General features: G+C 39.0%; 1 protein-coding gene across 9 annotated transcripts in view; it reads right to left on the reverse strand.

Annotated features, from left to right (window-relative positions):
• The window catches only part of Slc8a1 (solute carrier family 8 (sodium/calcium exchanger), member 1), a 384,678-nt gene that overhangs the window by 292,080 nt on the left and 74,882 nt on the right, over nt 1-17,716 (reverse strand). For 8 of the 9 annotated variants that reach the window (XM_005390912.2, XM_005390910.2, XM_005390911.2 and 5 more), the window contains exon 2: nt 10,656-12,488. In XM_005390912.2, the coding sequence (XP_005390969.1) occupies nt 10,656-12,454 (1,799 nt within the window). In that variant the 5' untranslated portion in view covers nt 12,455-12,488. The remainder of the gene's footprint in view (nt 1-10,655; nt 12,489-17,716) is intronic. The other variant, XM_013517579.1, reaches the window with a different exon arrangement.

Here is a 17,716-nt window from a genome sequence, read left to right on the forward strand (position 1 = left end):
TAGTAACTATAAAAAGTATTGGCTAAATGGATTTAATTATTTGAAATAGGTACTACTGTGCAAGCAAGTACAAACACACACATGGTAAACACAAAGGGCTCATAAAACTAGGTAGACTAGAAAAATATACTCAAGGGTCAAAGATTGAGACCCACCTCAAAATGTCTCAAGGGCTTCATATATAAGAATTCATAGCCAGACATAATGGTACACATCTGTAATCCCAGCACTCTGAGGCAGCTGAGGCTAAAGGACCCCAAGTTTGAGTCCAGCCTGGGTAAATTAGTGACTTAATGAGAACTTGTCTAAAAATGTTTAAAAAGGGCCAAAGCTGTAGCTCAGTGTGAATGCCCTGGGCTCATGCTCTAGTACTGAAAGAAAATCATCATTGATTAATAACCAAATGATCAAAAAGAGATTAATTTAAATGCATACAGTTCACAATGACTTTGGAGGTCATAGAATATTAAGATGATCCTTCCCTAAAAGAATTCAAACCTGTAGGATACATTTCAGTGACTCAAACAACTAACTTTTGTGGGGTATTTTTATTCTAGATAGTACCAGAAAAATATCTCAACTTAATATTCTTATCTATATGTTCATATATTATACTATAATTACCCAATACTAATATCCTTCCTTCCTATTATGCTACCTGAAATTCAGACAAATCATTCCCTATAATAGGTCAGTTTAGAGCATCCCTTACTCACGTCAAGGTACTTGTTTTCATATTCACAGTAACTCAGAAAGACTTCTGCTGTCTCTCTTTCCTGGGTAATCTGTCTGGAATCTTCAGGATACTCTGAGCTGCGGTGGCACCAGGGCTCAATTTACCACACTCCTGGTTATGATGTCCCAAGAACATCTCATGGTGACGCTCAATAAAAGCATACTGTCTGAGAAAGGACTCAGATATGAACGACCTACCCTTGCCCTGGTCACACACAGGCTCCGTAGGGGTAGAGAATGAAACCTTCCCCTGCTTCACATTCCTCTCAGTTCTTTACTGCTGTGAAAAATGAGTCAGACTTGAACTGTTCCCTCTTTCTACTCTTCTGGTGTCCAAGAGAGGGAAACCAAACCTTGGACCACGTAAGGCGGGGACAGGCAGGTAGCAGGAGTTGCGTGCATCTCTTCCAGGGCAGAGCTGGAAAACATGGCTGTGGTGGCCTGATGTGGGCAGCAGTGACAATGACAGCTCATCTTCATCTGTTCTCAGCCTAAAGCACCGTGGTGCTAGCATAAGAAGGGCTGAGATAGAAGATGCCGTGGAGGCGTCAGGGCTGACTCCACATTTACATAGTACATGACTAGACTTTTGTTCATCTCCTCTAGCAGACACGAAGATCTCTGTGCAGAGACTAGGTCTTAGTCACCCCTGCTGTCCCAGCATCTTGCGAGGGATGGGACACAGCTGAGGTGCTAACAGAAGAGTTCAACGAGTAGGATCCCTGACGTACAGCATTCCACAAGCTGCCCCAGGCTCCTCCGACATACTCAGGCACATTCCTGACTTCAAGGACAAATCTGCTGCCTATTTTTAATCAAGAAGCAGCTTGAATGAATCCCATTTTTATTTCCTTACTCATATACTATCTTGTATTTGCCTGAGCAAGAATCTGGATGAGTTCCAGGCTTCACTTCGTTTTAGTAATGGCTGACATCGAATCAGTGCTGGATAGTCTTTGTCTCTAGCCCTGTCTGCCTTCCTTCTTCCTTCCTCCTCTTCCCTTTTGCGAGCCACCTTCTCCTTGTCACTCTCCTGCCTCCAGCTCTCCTCCTCTCAGTCCTCCTCTCCTTTCTCCTTCTCTCTCTCTCCACTCAGTCTGCTGGTCTCTGTCTCTCCACAGATACAAACCTCAGACATACAGATATACACATTATCTTGAATAGTCCATTCAAAAAGATGTGTCAACTTTGCAACACTTATAGTGCAAGAAGGAAGGCTGTCTTTGTAAGTTTTGTCTTATTCGTTCCCTAAGAAGTAAAATGCATGCAAGCATGACTGCATTTTATTTTCTCCCTTTTTCTTTGTCAATAATAAGTGTGTGTGTGTAAGTGTTGTGAGTTTCTCTATCAAAGGTTTTACTTAACTATATGAACATGTTGTCAAATGACCTACTCCAAACAGACTAACAACTTGCCTGCAAAAGTTAAAAGCATAAAATAAAATCTTTATCCCCAAATCAATGGTTTTTATGCCTAAGCAATGGTTTTTATTAAGTGCATGTGCAACGTCTTTGGATAGTCATCTCATTTTAGGTGAAATTCTTCATCTTGTTAAAGAATGTAAATCAGAAACAAGAGTGACTTGAAATTTGACTCAAATGATGCACGTCAAAGCTCCATTTGCTGTAGAAGTTGGAACTGAATTTTCACAAGGGTCACTTATTCAAGGAAAGTCTTTCAGTCAATATTCTGTTGATCACCTCCTGAGTCAGAGAACAAAGCTTTTAGAATTTCTTGGTAGAGCTGACACAAAGCAACAAGTTAGCCCTGATACTAACTCTCGGGTGTCATTAATTCACACTGCCCTGTAACAAAAAAAAGGGCCAAGAAAATACTACTTTAAATATGGAGAAAAGCTATATTCATTCTCTAGCCACATACTTGAAATTCCATGCTACAGAGTCAGAGGAGGAAGTGTCAGAAAGCTCACAACGATGAAGTTCCTTTTTTAAATTGAGGTACAAGGAAAAATACATATCCTGAAAGAAGAATAGACGCACTGAGTAGATTAGGTATGTGAAGGAATTGTAAAAATCTGCATTTTCTTGCTTCTGAAACTTAGTTCTTCATGACTCTTCTAGGTTAATGGATTGGGGTGTGGTATACTTGATACATGTTCAAGAATTCCAGACAGTATAAATGGCTACTCTTGTTTCTCATCTTCTGAGCTACATAGGCATGTACTGTAGCCAGGGTAACAGTACCATGTCCTCAAACATGCTTGTCCTTGGGAGGTCAAGGCCCTGGTGAGACTGTGCCAGCTTTATAGTCAGGCAGTCCTATTGATGAATACTAGATCCCCCTCTTATTACTCACATGAGTTGGATAAAGCTTGTCTTTAAGCCTCAATTTTGTCTATAAAATGAGTGTAGCAGCAGTACTTTATACAAATGGTAAATATTAAATCAAAATAGCATAAAGCCTTGCTTTTGATAGAGCTTAGTATCATCACCATCACCGCAACCATCACTGCCACCATCACCATGACCTCAACTCCACTACCACGACCCCAACCATCACCTCTGTCCCATAATCATTACCATCATCACCAACTTCATCTCCATCATCACCATTACTATCACCATCTTCACCACCACTTCTACGACTCCAGCTTAGCCAAAGGCACCACCACCATTAGCATCACCACCTTCTCTCCATCATGACCGCTACCGCCTCCTGCTCCTCCATCACCTCCACCGCTACCGGTATCTTCCTCATTTGCACAGATGACAGCACTGACTCCAAGCTTAAGTAGCTTCCTGCAAGTTACAGAATTATGATTGGACAGGGCTCATATTTGAGTGTGGAATCCAAGTTGTGGGATTTTCCTAAGTCTACGTATATCCGCCAGAAGCGTAATGTTGAAAACTGGGGTGGCCTTGGTTTTAACTCTCATCCTTGGTTTTAGGATTTTCAGAACCCCAGATCATTTCTACTTCAAAACAGAAGAAAAACCAACACACAAAACCCAGAAACCTCTCTGAAAAATACCCTGGGCCCTTTCATCATTATTTGAATTTCCAGGGGAAATGAAAGCTCTCTGGTTGTCCCATTACTGTGAGCAACAGCTCGAAAGCAAAGGGTTGCAAGTTCAACTTTTGGCTGTGTTTCTGCCTCTTACCTCAATGTCTTCAACTATATGGAAGAGTAAATGAATACTGCCATATCCGACCCTACGCAGACATTATGAAAAGAAAAGAAAATGTCATCCAGAGACCTGAGACATCAGAAGAAAGGCAATAAATGAAAAAGCATTGTTCATTTAGCCTTGCTGTACAGTAAGGCAGCTACGTAGGCCTGTGGAAAGAAAAGGCCGTGGCTGACTCAATCTTTGGCAAGGAGATGAGCATTACATAATGGTGTGTTGACCAGGAGAGAAGCAAAGGAGCTTTCCTATAATTCTGGCTGTATTCTGATTGATGCCCCATTCTCCAAGTCTTCCTGGACTTCTGTACTTCCAGAATGGAAACAGCAAGGCACTGTGGGAAGGCAGCAGATAAAGTGCTGCTACTTAGCATCTCCTACCGTTCTCAGCTGGCTTATACGCAGATACAAAGATGATCCCTGCTGCTGCTGACCCACCTTGCATTTGACTGGCTTTTTGCCTTTCTTGCCACCTGGCCCTGAGCCATTTCTGCTCTACTACTGAGAGAAAACTTTAAAGAGTTGCACAACATTTACCTTGTATTAGGGAATTAATGGCTTTCTCTCCTCTGAAACTGAATCTCCTGTGATCAGATTTCAGTACCTATGACAAAGCATGGTGAGGATATCTTTCAAGAAAACTCCTACAGGGCTGGGGATTTAGCTCAGCGGCAAAAAGCGCCTGCCTGGCATGCACAAGGTCATGAGTTCAGTTCCTGGTACCGGAGAAAAACAACAAAAAAAAAGAAAACTCCTACAGTTCCCACTATAATGCGATATTGTTCACAGGCTACCTTCCACACCTCAGCTAATAAAGACAGAGTAGCAAAATGACAACAAATGTACCATAAATGTTAGCACCTCAAGGTTGCTCCATTCAAAAGAATTAAGTACATAATTAAGGAATGAAGTACATAATTAAGGAGATGATTTAATCTCTTTCCCTGGGTTACTGATGTCCTCAAGAAAGAAAAGCAAAGAAAATCTCTTCCTATATTACAATTTAGTGTAAAATCTGCACAGGTTTTCCAGGGTGGTAGGAATTACACTGGTAACTGAAAAAATAGGGTGAGACTGGTGGAAAAATGAGTGCTCATGTGTCTATCGGATTAAATAAATTTAAATACAATAAAACTATTCCTGAAGATCAGGAACTAATTCATGAGAATAAAGCAAAGCCTTTATGTACAATAGTCCAGGGTTTAAATCTTATATCCATAATTTCTTAGCACTTTGGAGAAATTACTTTCTCTCTCTCTCTGAGATTCACTTTTTATCATTTGAAATGCTACTTCCTTCAACGTGTTGTTTCAATATTAAATGTATTTTTAAAAGCATTTGAGAAATTTCTCGGAATACAGTATGTTGTCTACTAACAATGATCTTCTAAATTTTGCTTTTTCACATTCTATCAAAAAAGTTCACAAAAAAACAAAGATCCTTGAAGGGATATGCTCAGATTGTTTAAATACCCATTAAAGAAAATGAACTTCTATTGATTCTTTCATTTTGAAAACAAGCTTCCTCCTTATTGAAATTCTCCACTCTCTCAGGTTTACCAAGCTATGACTCCATCTTCAAAGGTACATCCCAGTGTTCTTCCCAGTTTTCCCTTCTGTCCTTCACAAACAAACCCAAGGATTTGTCCAGAATTAAGGTTTCCTTTACACGTTCCACAGTACCAATTGTATGCATCAAAGTATGTGTCATCATTATCTCTCATTATAGAATATAAGGAGTATATTTTTCTATTTCCTATGTAATAATTTATTCCAGTGCTGAGTACACACCAATAGTAAGAGATGATTTGTTGGTTTATAAATTCTCCTTAAGCTCCGAATTAGAAAAGCAATCAGTTCCTATCTGATGGCCTTGAGTGATGACTCAGAAAAGAATCCATGATTTAAACATTTTCGTGTGTCTAAACTATAAAATTTTCTCATTTGCTAAGAATGAAACTTCTTTACCTAACTCCGATAATAACCTTAAACTCTAACTGGCACTGGGAAAATAAGATTACAACAGCAAATACGGCAGTCTGGTTGATATGGCAAGGAACCTTTCCACACAGTCAGTTTAGGCTCCTAGCAATTATAAACTATAACTCATAAATGTTTCGGGCTCTAACCCTGTCTTATTTTTTAATGGCATGCATTTAAAAGACCTATGAGTTTACGAAAACCTCTTATAATTTAGGTCTGCAGAAAGTTACAAGTAGTTGGCTCTAAAGAGAAATAAATATTCTGGTCTAAAAAGATAATCTAAAGCAGAAATCCATTAAAATGCTAAAAATTATTCCATCCAAATTTCTTACATTAACATATTATCTAGGAAAATTTTATGTTAGCATAAAATATCATATGTGCCTAATTTTAATGCTCTAAATGTAGCAGATAAAATTATACTGTAATTAAATCCTGAATATACTGGCTTCAAGGTAGTATGATGCACTAATATCCTTTCTTGTCTAATAATATTTCATATAGTGTTTTTCATCATTTCTTATTTCCTAGCACACAGCTGTTCCTTTTTCTGAGCACTTTGGGTTTTCTTAATACTTACGTTTCACTTTTTACATCTGGTGGTCTTATTGTACTACATATTTTATTCTACTCACAAAAATGAATTTCCATCCCACATGGAAATAGATAGATATTCTATTAGATATTCTTTGGAATTCTATTATGCTGGTAATGTATACAGCAAAAAAGCAAAGTATTTATTTCTCTGCAATTCAGTAGAATACCAATAATTCTGTGGAACTTACATAGAATACTAAAATTTATTTCCTTTCTAATCCTTAGTCTAAAAAATATATAACTATTATAACTAGATATATAACTATATAACTATCGAGTATCATAATGCCTTAAGATTTGCTAAGATGTTTGCATGTCATAATTCCTAGAGTTAATGAAGTTATAGCCACGCCATAAAAATGTAATAGTTGTTCCAAATAATATTAGGCAGTCTTATTGCTTAAATATTATGCTATGGCAAAGAATACCTAGTAAACTGATTTGCCTTAAATATGTTATGCTTATAAATTTTCCAACTTATGTACTGTTTTTTCCCAACTCTACATTTTAAAAATAAAATGATAAATGTCCATAAGTCTTTTAATTATCTTCCCAAATTATGCAACTATTGGACTATAATTAGATAATTAAATTTGGTTGGTATCTATATTAATTAATTAACCTTAATATTTTCCAGAACAGTTAATAGTAGACTTTGGAAGGTCAAACAATATTTTGTACTCATTATTGTCATTAAACTAGCATCTTTTAAAAAAGACTATTAATTTCAATTGGTGAATATCACCACCTACCAAACCTCAACCAAATTAACATATTTGTCATTTACATTTTTTATTAGTTCTTACCATTAGACAGAAATCTCTTTTGTAAAGTTTAGATCACTTGATGTGGCTTTAGAGTTTGTCAATGACTGAGCTCATATGAAAACACATGCTAGCTGTTAAATAAAATGAATGAGATTTTACACTGTAATTTTAAAACATTTTTCTGAGAATATGTTATATTACAGATTACAAGCATCATGTAATTTATTATCATTTTAAGTCAAATACACATTTTGATTTTAGAAAAGGTCAAACTGAAGTAAGTCAACTCATTTATGTAACATCATGAATGAACAGGTTTACACATTCATATGCGATAAATTCAAATGACTTCTAACTTTGAAAATAATAAAGTATTAGAAATCTGTAACATCTTTAGCTATAAATTAAACTGTTAATGTAGTTTTGGTAAGAGCTGCTAGATGTTGGGATAATGACATTATCTATTTTAGATTTTCTGTTTTGTCCTACATTTTTATAAAGATTGTGTGTTGTTCCATGAGATTTAAAACTTTATTATCATCATTATCATCAGCCTCTGGCTTGGAAATAGTTTTACTAGAAAAAAGTGGGGATGAAAAGCAACAGAAAAGATGAGAACTCTCTTGTTCTTGAAAACAAAGAATCAATGAAGCGATACTACTCAGTTTCTATTGCTTAGCAGATTGGACCCTATTTTTTACTATAGTTAATGGACTCTTAAAATTAGATAACATTTAAATACAAGATTTTCCACAAATCTACTTTTGGTGCCTTGAAAAGAATCAGAAACTCTGGCCTTGTACACAGCATTAAACGAACAAACAAACAAAAACAGACATTTCAAAGTACTCAATAAAGTTCAGCCCCATCTATGTATTGTAGGCTTTGATGAAAGTAATCTCTCAACTATATTGTCATTCTTAAAGCTAGGCTGAATCTGGATATCCAATCCTACCACATGATGACAGACTTTTTACTTGGATCTGACTGTATAGACCTGACACTGGAAACAACCATCAGAGAAAAAAATATCCATTAAAAAAGTACTATTTTCTTAACTGCTAAGAAGCCAGCATAACTTCATAGCTACGATAATACATTTTCTAGAAACTTTGTGCTTGAATCATTGGTGATTACCTTAAGGCTAAGTCCTAGTCACACAAAGAAACTTATATAATCAATGGACCTGGTCATCATCTACAGACCTTGTCAGTAATAAAACTTTACACAATCCATATTAACACTCTTTAAAATTAAAATTCTAGAAAGGAGAAAACTGTAGAGTTATAATCTCATTCTACTTGTAAATAAAATGTATAGCCAGTTCTGGAATGTCAAACTTCAACCTAGTGAAAAAAATCTAATAAGAATTTTGTAGAATGAGGAACCAGCAATTGATCTGAAATATCCTTAAGAACATATTTGCCAAGATGACACTCACTCCTATCAAGTTTCACCATTTCTTCCAGTTTTTATGAATTTCAACGAAATTCTAAATTTTTAAAAACAGTGCTTGGCAATAATTCCTTTTTTAATAAGAACAAAATCAACTGAATTGATTAGAGTAAATGTTTTAAATGCAGCCTTATGAAATAATTATGACATCAAATCACTGTCAGTCTTTTTTCCCCTAACCTTGTCCTCCTACATTACACCCAAAAGAAGGTTATTTGTTCATGTTTAGTAAAAATCTTGGACAGCAGAATAGACAAGGAAACCCTGACTCTCAAACAAGTACAGAGCCATTATTATTAGGAGAAAACGGTAAAATTTTCATAAGACAAAAACCCCAAATCAAGCAAATAAGCAAAATAAACACCAACTAGCTATATTTAAGGGCTACTCAATAAGATTAAAAAGTTGAAGTTCATGCTACTTTCACATGGATTAGAAATTCTACCTATTACAGGAAGGCCCAATAATTGAAATGATTAAAAACATAATGGAGAAGAATTCCTAGTTAAGAAATAAAGGTTATGTGTGCTAACTGGGACAAGATCACATCCAAGCAAGACCTATGGAAAAATTCTTGCTACTTTGTCCTATCATTCAGTAAAGCATCCCAACAAACCACATCTGAAATAAGTAGAACATTAACAACATAAGAACAATATAAAATATGTATTAATCAAAACATCAGCTCCATATAAATATATCTGAAAATGGATACTATAATCTCTGCTGTGGCAAATTTCATTGTGATACTGTATTCAGTAACTTCTCAACTCTTTAATACAATATCAAAGTGTAAGGACCCTGGAAGGCTCTTTCCAAAAACCTTGTTCATTTTGCCCATCCCCCCAGCATCATTAGGATTTGTTATTCTTGGAGAAATATCATACTTGGCAAGCACATACTTGCCCTTAGAACATATCACAAACCATGTTTAGAGATCGTGCACCTGCCATTAGAACATAATACATACCACAAGTGCAAAAATTAACCAATTTTAAAATGAATTAAGCTTAATGTATTTTTCTTCCATGCTTCAGCAAATATAATCATTCACCATAATATCCTTTGTTACGCTGCAGATACTTTGCTGTCTTCCTTCCTTCCTTCATCCCCCTCCCTTTTCTTTCCTTCCTGCTTTCCCTTCCTTCCTGTTTGGACACTACTCATGGAGTCAAATTTCCTGGCTTATTCTGGGAAGCGGAGCACAGAGCATGCTCCTAGGAAAGAAGGGAGAGACATTTCTCAACAGCAGCTCTCGGTGCGTGAATCACTGCATAACACTCCATAAATGCCAACAGGAAGAGTAAATTGTTTCCCACTGCTTCATCTATGACCTGCTCTTTAGCAATGAGGATGCTTGCACAGAATTTTCTTTCTTTTCCCTTCACTACAGGGGAAATTAAAACCAGACTGAAATGAAATAAAAGCTGTATGAAGTCATAATCAAGCCTTAGCCTATAAGCAGAAACATTGCTTTAGATTGTCACACAAGCATAATGTCAGATAAAACTCACAGAAATATTTTCTGTCAGCCTTGTCTTCCACGGCATTCTTTTCAGAGGTTTTTTCCTCTTGGGGGAACAACTGTTATATGTTAAACAGTCCTATTTTGTATAGATACACTGTATGATCCAAAATAGAATATAAAATTTTCAACCAACCTTAGATGATCTGTTAAACTGTTGCATTTACCTGTGGTCTACAAATGTGCTTAAAATGTGTAAAGGACACCAGGAAAAATAGAATCTCAGTATTGACTAAAATCTTTCTATGTAGTCTATACTGAAGAGTGGCACCCAGGCAACGATTTGTATTTTGAAAATGATCTTACAAAGCAACTAGTCAGTACCTTTTATGCCATGTAGTTTAAAAAATGATGCACACAATCTCACATTAATAAATACACTCTACCACACACACTCGCACGTGCACACACACACACATATAAATATTCAAATATATACATAAAACTTACACAATTTCATCATTCTGGAATTCGAGCTCTCCACAAGTGTCCTCGAAGTCCTCCCCTCCGCCTCTGGCAGTCCCTTCGATGGTTTTATAGGGAACGATAACATTTCCTCGAGCTCCAGATGTTCGCAATACTTTCACCTCCATGATGCCAATGCTCTCACTCACGTGGGTCACGGGTTCCTCGAAAGTAAAGATGCCTGCATGGTCATCATCGAAAATAGTGACGGTGGCAGTGGATGGCGACCCAAGGCAAGCAAGGGTGGAAACGTGGTTGGCTTCCAGGATGCCGTCTTCGGCGGCCTCAGAGGACACTTTGACGTTACTCAGATGCACAAGGAAGTTTTCATCCTCCTCAAAGATATCATCATCGATGATGCCGACTCTGATTTCCTTTTGTGTCTCACCGGGTTTAAAGACCACAGTTCCTTCAGTAAATTCGTAGTCAGACCCAGCATTGGCCGTGCCATCCTCTGTTCTGAAGTCCACAAACACAGTGTTGGTCAAATCGCCACCTCTGCGGATGATGGTCAGGGCCACCGTACCGCAGTTCTCCAGACACTGGTACGTCCCTTGTTCAAAGAAGATCCTACTCACAGGGTCACTTTCAGCCACTTCCGTGTTGACCTCATGCATACTGACAGCCTTCCTCGCTTGGTCAGCTGCGTGCCTCTTTAAAATGTTGCCGGCACCGGTCATCAGGCGAGTAGCTTGAATTCGATAAAATGCTCGACTCTTTTGCTGCTGACTTAAGACTTGGTAGTTAGCTAATTCTATTAGTTGCTCTATTTCCTTCTCTGGGTGCTTCTGCTTAAGCTCCTTCAGGATCCTGGCCATTTCTCTCCTGGCTTCTTCATCATCTTGGTCCCTCTCATCAACCTCCAGAACCAGGGCGCCATCTAAGAAATTGTCCACGTGGGAGTTGACTACTTTCCCATCCATTTCGATTTCGGTTTTGGAAGATGGTCTGTCACCTTCGTGTTCTATAATCATGCCCCTCTGCTTGCCCGCTCGATACCGCTTGTAGACGTACTTGTAAAACAGAAGCCTCCTGTCTGCTACCCATGCGAACACAACACAGATGGGAAAGAAAAAGAAAGTAAGCAGACCTTCCCAGACCTCCACAACACCAGGAGAAATGACAGACAAAATAATGTAAAGCCAGGTGTAGGCAAAGATACTCCAGGCCGCCGTCACAAAGAACACGCGCAAATGCTTGATCTTCCTCGTCTCTCCGTCAGGGACCACGTAAACACAGAGGGCAATGATGATGAACATGTTGAAGGCAGCACTTCCCACAATGGTGCTGGGACCGAGGTCTCCCGCAGTGAAGTTATGGCCGCACACTTCAATTACCGAAAGGAGAATCTCAGGAGCAGAAGATCCCAGGGCCATTAAGGTCAGGTTAGACACAGTCTCATTCCAGATCCTCACAGTTGTCTTGGTGGTTTCTCCATTGGGTTTCTTGATGGTTATTTCTTTTTCTTGAGACGTGATGACTTCTATGGAGGACATGAACCTGTCAGCGATGATAGAGACGCCAAGAAACATGTAGACCATGGCCACAAAGTACACAGTTGCTCTAGCAATTTTGTCCCCAAAAGAAGGGTCCTGAGGCTCCCAAATGGGCAAAATCACCCCTCTCTTACAGTAATATGAGCCAGTACATTCACCGGTGTCATTTCCTTCTTCCACCATTTCTGTCTCAGCAGTTATATGATCCACGTGGGAAACAAGGAGTGCCGTCATAGCTAACAGATGAAATCCCAATGAAAATGTGGGTGAGAGACTTAACCGCAGCATGTTGCACAGTGAGACTTCCAAATGGCCCAACCTGCTGGGAAAAACAGGATGGGGGAGGGGCAGAAAAGAATCACATCATTAGAGCCAAATCCAAAGCATGACTCATTGCTAATTTTTATCACCATTATCAAAACTTTGTGTGTGTCTGACCATCGCAAAAACCTCTGGTGAACCATTTTTCTAAGAATTAATCAGTGATGAAGCAGTCCTTTGTAAAATATTCAATTCAGTGTCACCGTGAATCTTCTCCATACAGCCTCATAGCCTGAGCAAATCTACAGCTGAATTCCAGAAATGAAAAGTCCAGCTATAACTGGGCCTTACGGCGTATACATTTACCAGCATGCTAATAGCTGGCAAGAAAGAACAGCAAACATTTGAAGCATTAAATAATTCTTTCCTTATTGCCAATGCAGGTTTTCTTTTAAATTTTGGTCCTACATTATCTTCAGGAAACTGTTTCATTGACAAAATCACTTTACTAGGTAGGATTCATTCTTTAAAACCCAGACTCTGAAAAAGAAAACCCTATCCACACAGTGTGGCGAAAATTTTAAATTCTGGAGTACACACTGCATTGTATTTCATGAAATCACATCCTCCTGATCTAAGTTTACTTGAAAACACAGAGAAATCTTCAAGCTTGCCTGCAATCAAAACTCAATTGTATCAGCTTTTGAGAGGGAAAAATATGCCACTGTGATGCAGTATTTCCACACATAAAGCAGGCTTTAAAAACATGAGAGCACATTTCTTCCTCATTTTTAGCCAAGCCCAGGTTTCCTGATGCATCAGAGTGGGGCATCTGGTTTCCAGTATAGCTTTTCACATCTACGTATGTAGCCTGCTTTCGAATCTGCAGGCTGTCTGCGACAGGAACGAGAGATTACCAGGCCTCGGCCGAGTTATGTGTAATCACCACTACCAGTCATAAATGTCCCTTCTTGCTGTTAATATACTTTCCGTGGCCAACCCAAAATACTTATTTCTTCTATAGTGTACTCAAGTGACCAAAAAATGCAGAAGCAATGATTCTATCTAAATTAACTCCTGTGGTGTAACAACAGTGACTACAAGGTATACATATATTGCAGGGCTGTAGGGAGTTAGGGATACTGCAGCAGGGTCACAGAGCCAAAGAATGGTAATCAAAGTAGGGAAGAGAACCATGGCAATCCTAAATTCATGCCCCACCTCATGCAAAACTCAGCTCAGATCTCACACCAACTCTGCCTCCTGAGCTGGGGGCATGGTGGTAAGACGGGCATGGACAGAGAAGTAGGGGAAGATGTGTAACTCTCATATGGAAGGCTTCCAAGAGAGACCCATTGTCGTATCTATCTGCAGAGGGTGAAAAGGAGTCCTGAGTCAGAACACAGCCTCATGCCCTGGAACGCATTAACAGAAAAGCTGGCTGAGAGCCACTTATTTGCACTTCTATTTTCTGGCCTGCATTTGCTGATGATGGCTTACAGTAACAACTATATGATGTCCAGGAGGATCCCCCTGCCAGGCACATTCTGATGGACCCTTGGAAATCCTACCACAGCCACCAGCCTTGTAGTGTATCACTAATCAGAGGTAAGAGTCTTTGACATTTTCCCTATGATAAAACAGACCATCAGAGGGTTGTGGTGGCAGACATCTAACCTAAGTAAAAGGCTGACAAATGGAAGAAACACACTTTCAAAGCATGTAAAATTTCATGGTTAAACTGCCTACTTATTATGGTCATTGCAGAGTTTGGGTGTTTTTGAGGATCTCTGCTTAAACTCAGGTTAAATTCAACAAGCCTGCACGAAGACAGGAAGATCTAGTTTTAGCTCCCTCCTGTATCCATTTATGCCACAAATATTTATGGGTGCTTCATGTGAATTTCAGAACGACTTGCTAGGCTTTCTTCCAGTCCTGGGAATTCACCGGTGCATAGAAGAAAGTCTCTGCTCTCACTGAGGGTACACTAGTCAGGGGAAAACAAACAAAAAAATTAAATATAAATGTCACCTACTAAACAGTGCTGTCGTGGGGACAGGGCAGACTCAATCTAACAAGGACAGAGACTCTGCGTGTGTGTGTGCGTGTGTGTGTGTGTGTGTGTGTGTGTTGTACACAAGGCAAGCATGATTTTATATTAGATGATTAAAGAAAGCCTCTCTGGTAAGGTAACATTTGAGGGGAGTCTGAAGGAAAGCCAAAAATCAAGCCTTGTGGATATCTGCAGGGAAAAAAAAGTTCAAGCTAGTGCGAAGGTCCCACTGGCAATACGCCTGGCATAGTCCAGAACCACAGAGAGACCAAAGTGACAAGGAGGAAATCCAGGAGGAGGACAGAGCCAGGAATGGGGCATGATGGGAATGGGTCATAAGAGCACCGAGACCACAGCAAGGAATTGACTTTCTTTTTTTGTGTGTGCTGTGAATCAGAGTCAGGAACTCGCGCTTGCCAGGCAGGTGCACGCTTGCCAGACAGGTGCTGTGCCACTGAGCTATATTCCTAGTCCCCCGACCTGTTTTCTTTCCTTTTTTTTTTGGTATTGAATTTCATGGAGAGGGAGACAAGAAGCTATGAGAGGTTCTGATCTGAGTGTGATACCTGGTTTTCCTTTTAGAAGGGGCACTGCTGATCCAGTGGAGAATATACTACGAGGGAAAGGGTAGAAATGGGGGGACCAGCTCTCTCCTATTGCGATAAAATCTTATTTAAAAGTGGTCGCAGGGCCTGACAGGTATACAGAATGATAGAGCAGAGAGCTAACATTTAAAAAGCAGAATTGGGGCTGGGGATTTAGCTCAGCGGCAAAGCGCTTGCCTGGCAAGCGCAAGGTCGTGAGTTCGGTTCCTGATACCGGAAAAAAACCCAAAAACCAAAACAAAACAAACAAAAAAAAAATAAAAAGCAGAATTTTTGCAATGTAAAATGGAATTCCTGCAATTTAAAATGTCTTGGGTACCTATAAGGATCAGAAAGATTAAACATATTTAATGAACAATGGTACTGAACAGAGATAGTGAACACTAAAGAAAGATTCAAACCTGTCTCCAGGACTGATATAATCAACCACTTCCTTCAAATTACCGCCAAACTCATCAGTCTACTTTCCACATTTCTCACAAAACGAATTTCCTAAAGAGCAGAGTATGTCTGAGTCTCCTACGCCTCTTAAAACCCATCCTTGGTTGACTACTATGTATTTCCCTATGGTCAAAGTTCCAACTCCTCAATACTCTGTTCAAAACCTTTTATGATCTGACCTCTGAACTACAGTATACAGAGATTCCTTCCACTCACTTAATAAGACAATACTTTCTCATGTCTAGGTTTTGTAGATAGTGTTTGCTATGTGCAAAAACTATTTGCTCTTTCACTCTTAGAATCAAGTTTCCAAGAAGGGCCCAACAGCCAATCATACTCAGTTTCCCAAGAAACTAATATTACTTTTTATACCTTAAACGTGCTCCTACTTTTATGCTGAGTTCTTTGCGTGCATCAGTTACATCTAACACTTATAATCGCCGGCATTTCCATATTACAAAATTCCTAGTGTTGTCATTTTCATTGTGGTCTTCATAAAAAGCGTGCCCTGGAGTTGTGCAATGCACAGTATCCAACAGTAAAACTATACAGTAGGTTCTCTTAGCTCTTCTTAGGGGGCTAACGGAGGCTTAGATAGGTTAAAGATTTGTTGAGATACATAGATAATAAACTCCTGAATTAAGATTCAAAGTTCTGGTCTGTTTCCAAAACTGATGTAATTAACTGTTTCATTATATCCGTCCCGATTAGTATACAAAGTAATCTTTGACCACTATTGGACTTTGGTTTGAATCAGCCCTTAAATGCCAGGTTAGGAGGGCCTCATTAGCAATAGTCTCTTGGAAGGCTTCCAACAACCTGGCTTTTATCTTATGGATTAGAAACTCAAGTATCAATGACTTGGGCAGCATGAGGGCTAACACGTGCCTAGAGACAGCTGCCCTGTGCTCCTTGGCCTTTAGCAATTGCCTGGCAACCTCTTCCTGTGTGCACTGTCACAGCGATCTCTTAGGTCAGCCGAGACAATGTCCTGCCCGCCATCCCTGCGCTAGCCCGCAGGTCACAGTATGTTTTTAGTCAACATATGGACTGTATTGATCAGTGAAATTCTCAGAGAAAAAAAGAGAGGGGCTTCTAAGGTTACCTAAAAATATCACAATTATATTCACAGAGTGACAGCATTATAATTTGTGAAATCAGTGGACACAAAACACTGATGTAACTTATTGGCAATGAAGCAACTGGAAAGCACTCTCCGGAATTCATTTACTCCTTCCTTTATTAAAATTCATACCAAATCCAAAGGCTTGTGAGGATGTGAGATATGTGTTATCTAATGTGAGTTCCCTTTTTTCCTCTTTTGTCTCCTTTCCTTCAGGATCTTTCTCCCATCGTCAAATTCAAGAAGCTCTACTTTACCTTTCTCAAACCCCCTCAGATATATATTTACCTGAAAATTAAGCAGAAAGATAAGGACAGAGGACATAGATGCTTTAGTTCACAGTCTAGCCTTATATTCTGCCTTGATCTCCTATATTCTGGAAGGAGTGGGGTGATTTTTATGGTAGATTCAGACCAACTCATATCTATGGCCAGCGGTCACCTAGAAAGACCCACTCAGGAATATCCACATCATCCAAATGAGTCTTCAACACAGTATGTACCAGGGACACCTGAATTATCTTCTGCTCACTATTTAGTTTAAAACAAAACAACAGCATAAGCTACGGATTAAAAACCAGAGTCACGCTAACAAAAAAATGGTAAAAAGATATCAAGCGACCAATAATGCAGCTGCTACAATCTGCTAAGTGGGAAGGATGAGGACATAAGGAATACAACTGTGCCATAAAGAAGGATACATTTGAGTCATTTGTAGGAAAATGGATGCATCTTGAGACCATAACGTTAAGTGAAATAAATCAGACACACAGCTTAAGTATCTCACGGTTTCTCTTACATGAGAAACCCAACATATAAATAAATTAAGAGCAAAATGAAAGATCAATAAAAGGAACTAGGGAAATAAATCCTTTCTAAGTGGGAAGAGGACAAAGAGGTGGAGGGGGTAAAAGAATTAAGATGTGTCATGTATGTGTGCCAACTACCCACACAGAATATAATGATTATGTGTTGCAAAAATGCACTAATACAAATTTTAAAAAGAAACACGAGGGGCTGGAGATTTAGCTCAGCAGCACAGCGCTTGCCTGGCAAGAGCAAGGTCGT

Source organism: Chinchilla lanigera, unplaced genomic scaffold, assembly GCF_000276665.1.
Source record: "Chinchilla lanigera isolate Chin_1 unplaced genomic scaffold, ChiLan1.0 scaffold00040, whole genome shotgun sequence".
Classification (NCBI taxonomy): domain Eukaryota; kingdom Metazoa; phylum Chordata; class Mammalia; order Rodentia; family Chinchillidae; genus Chinchilla; species Chinchilla lanigera.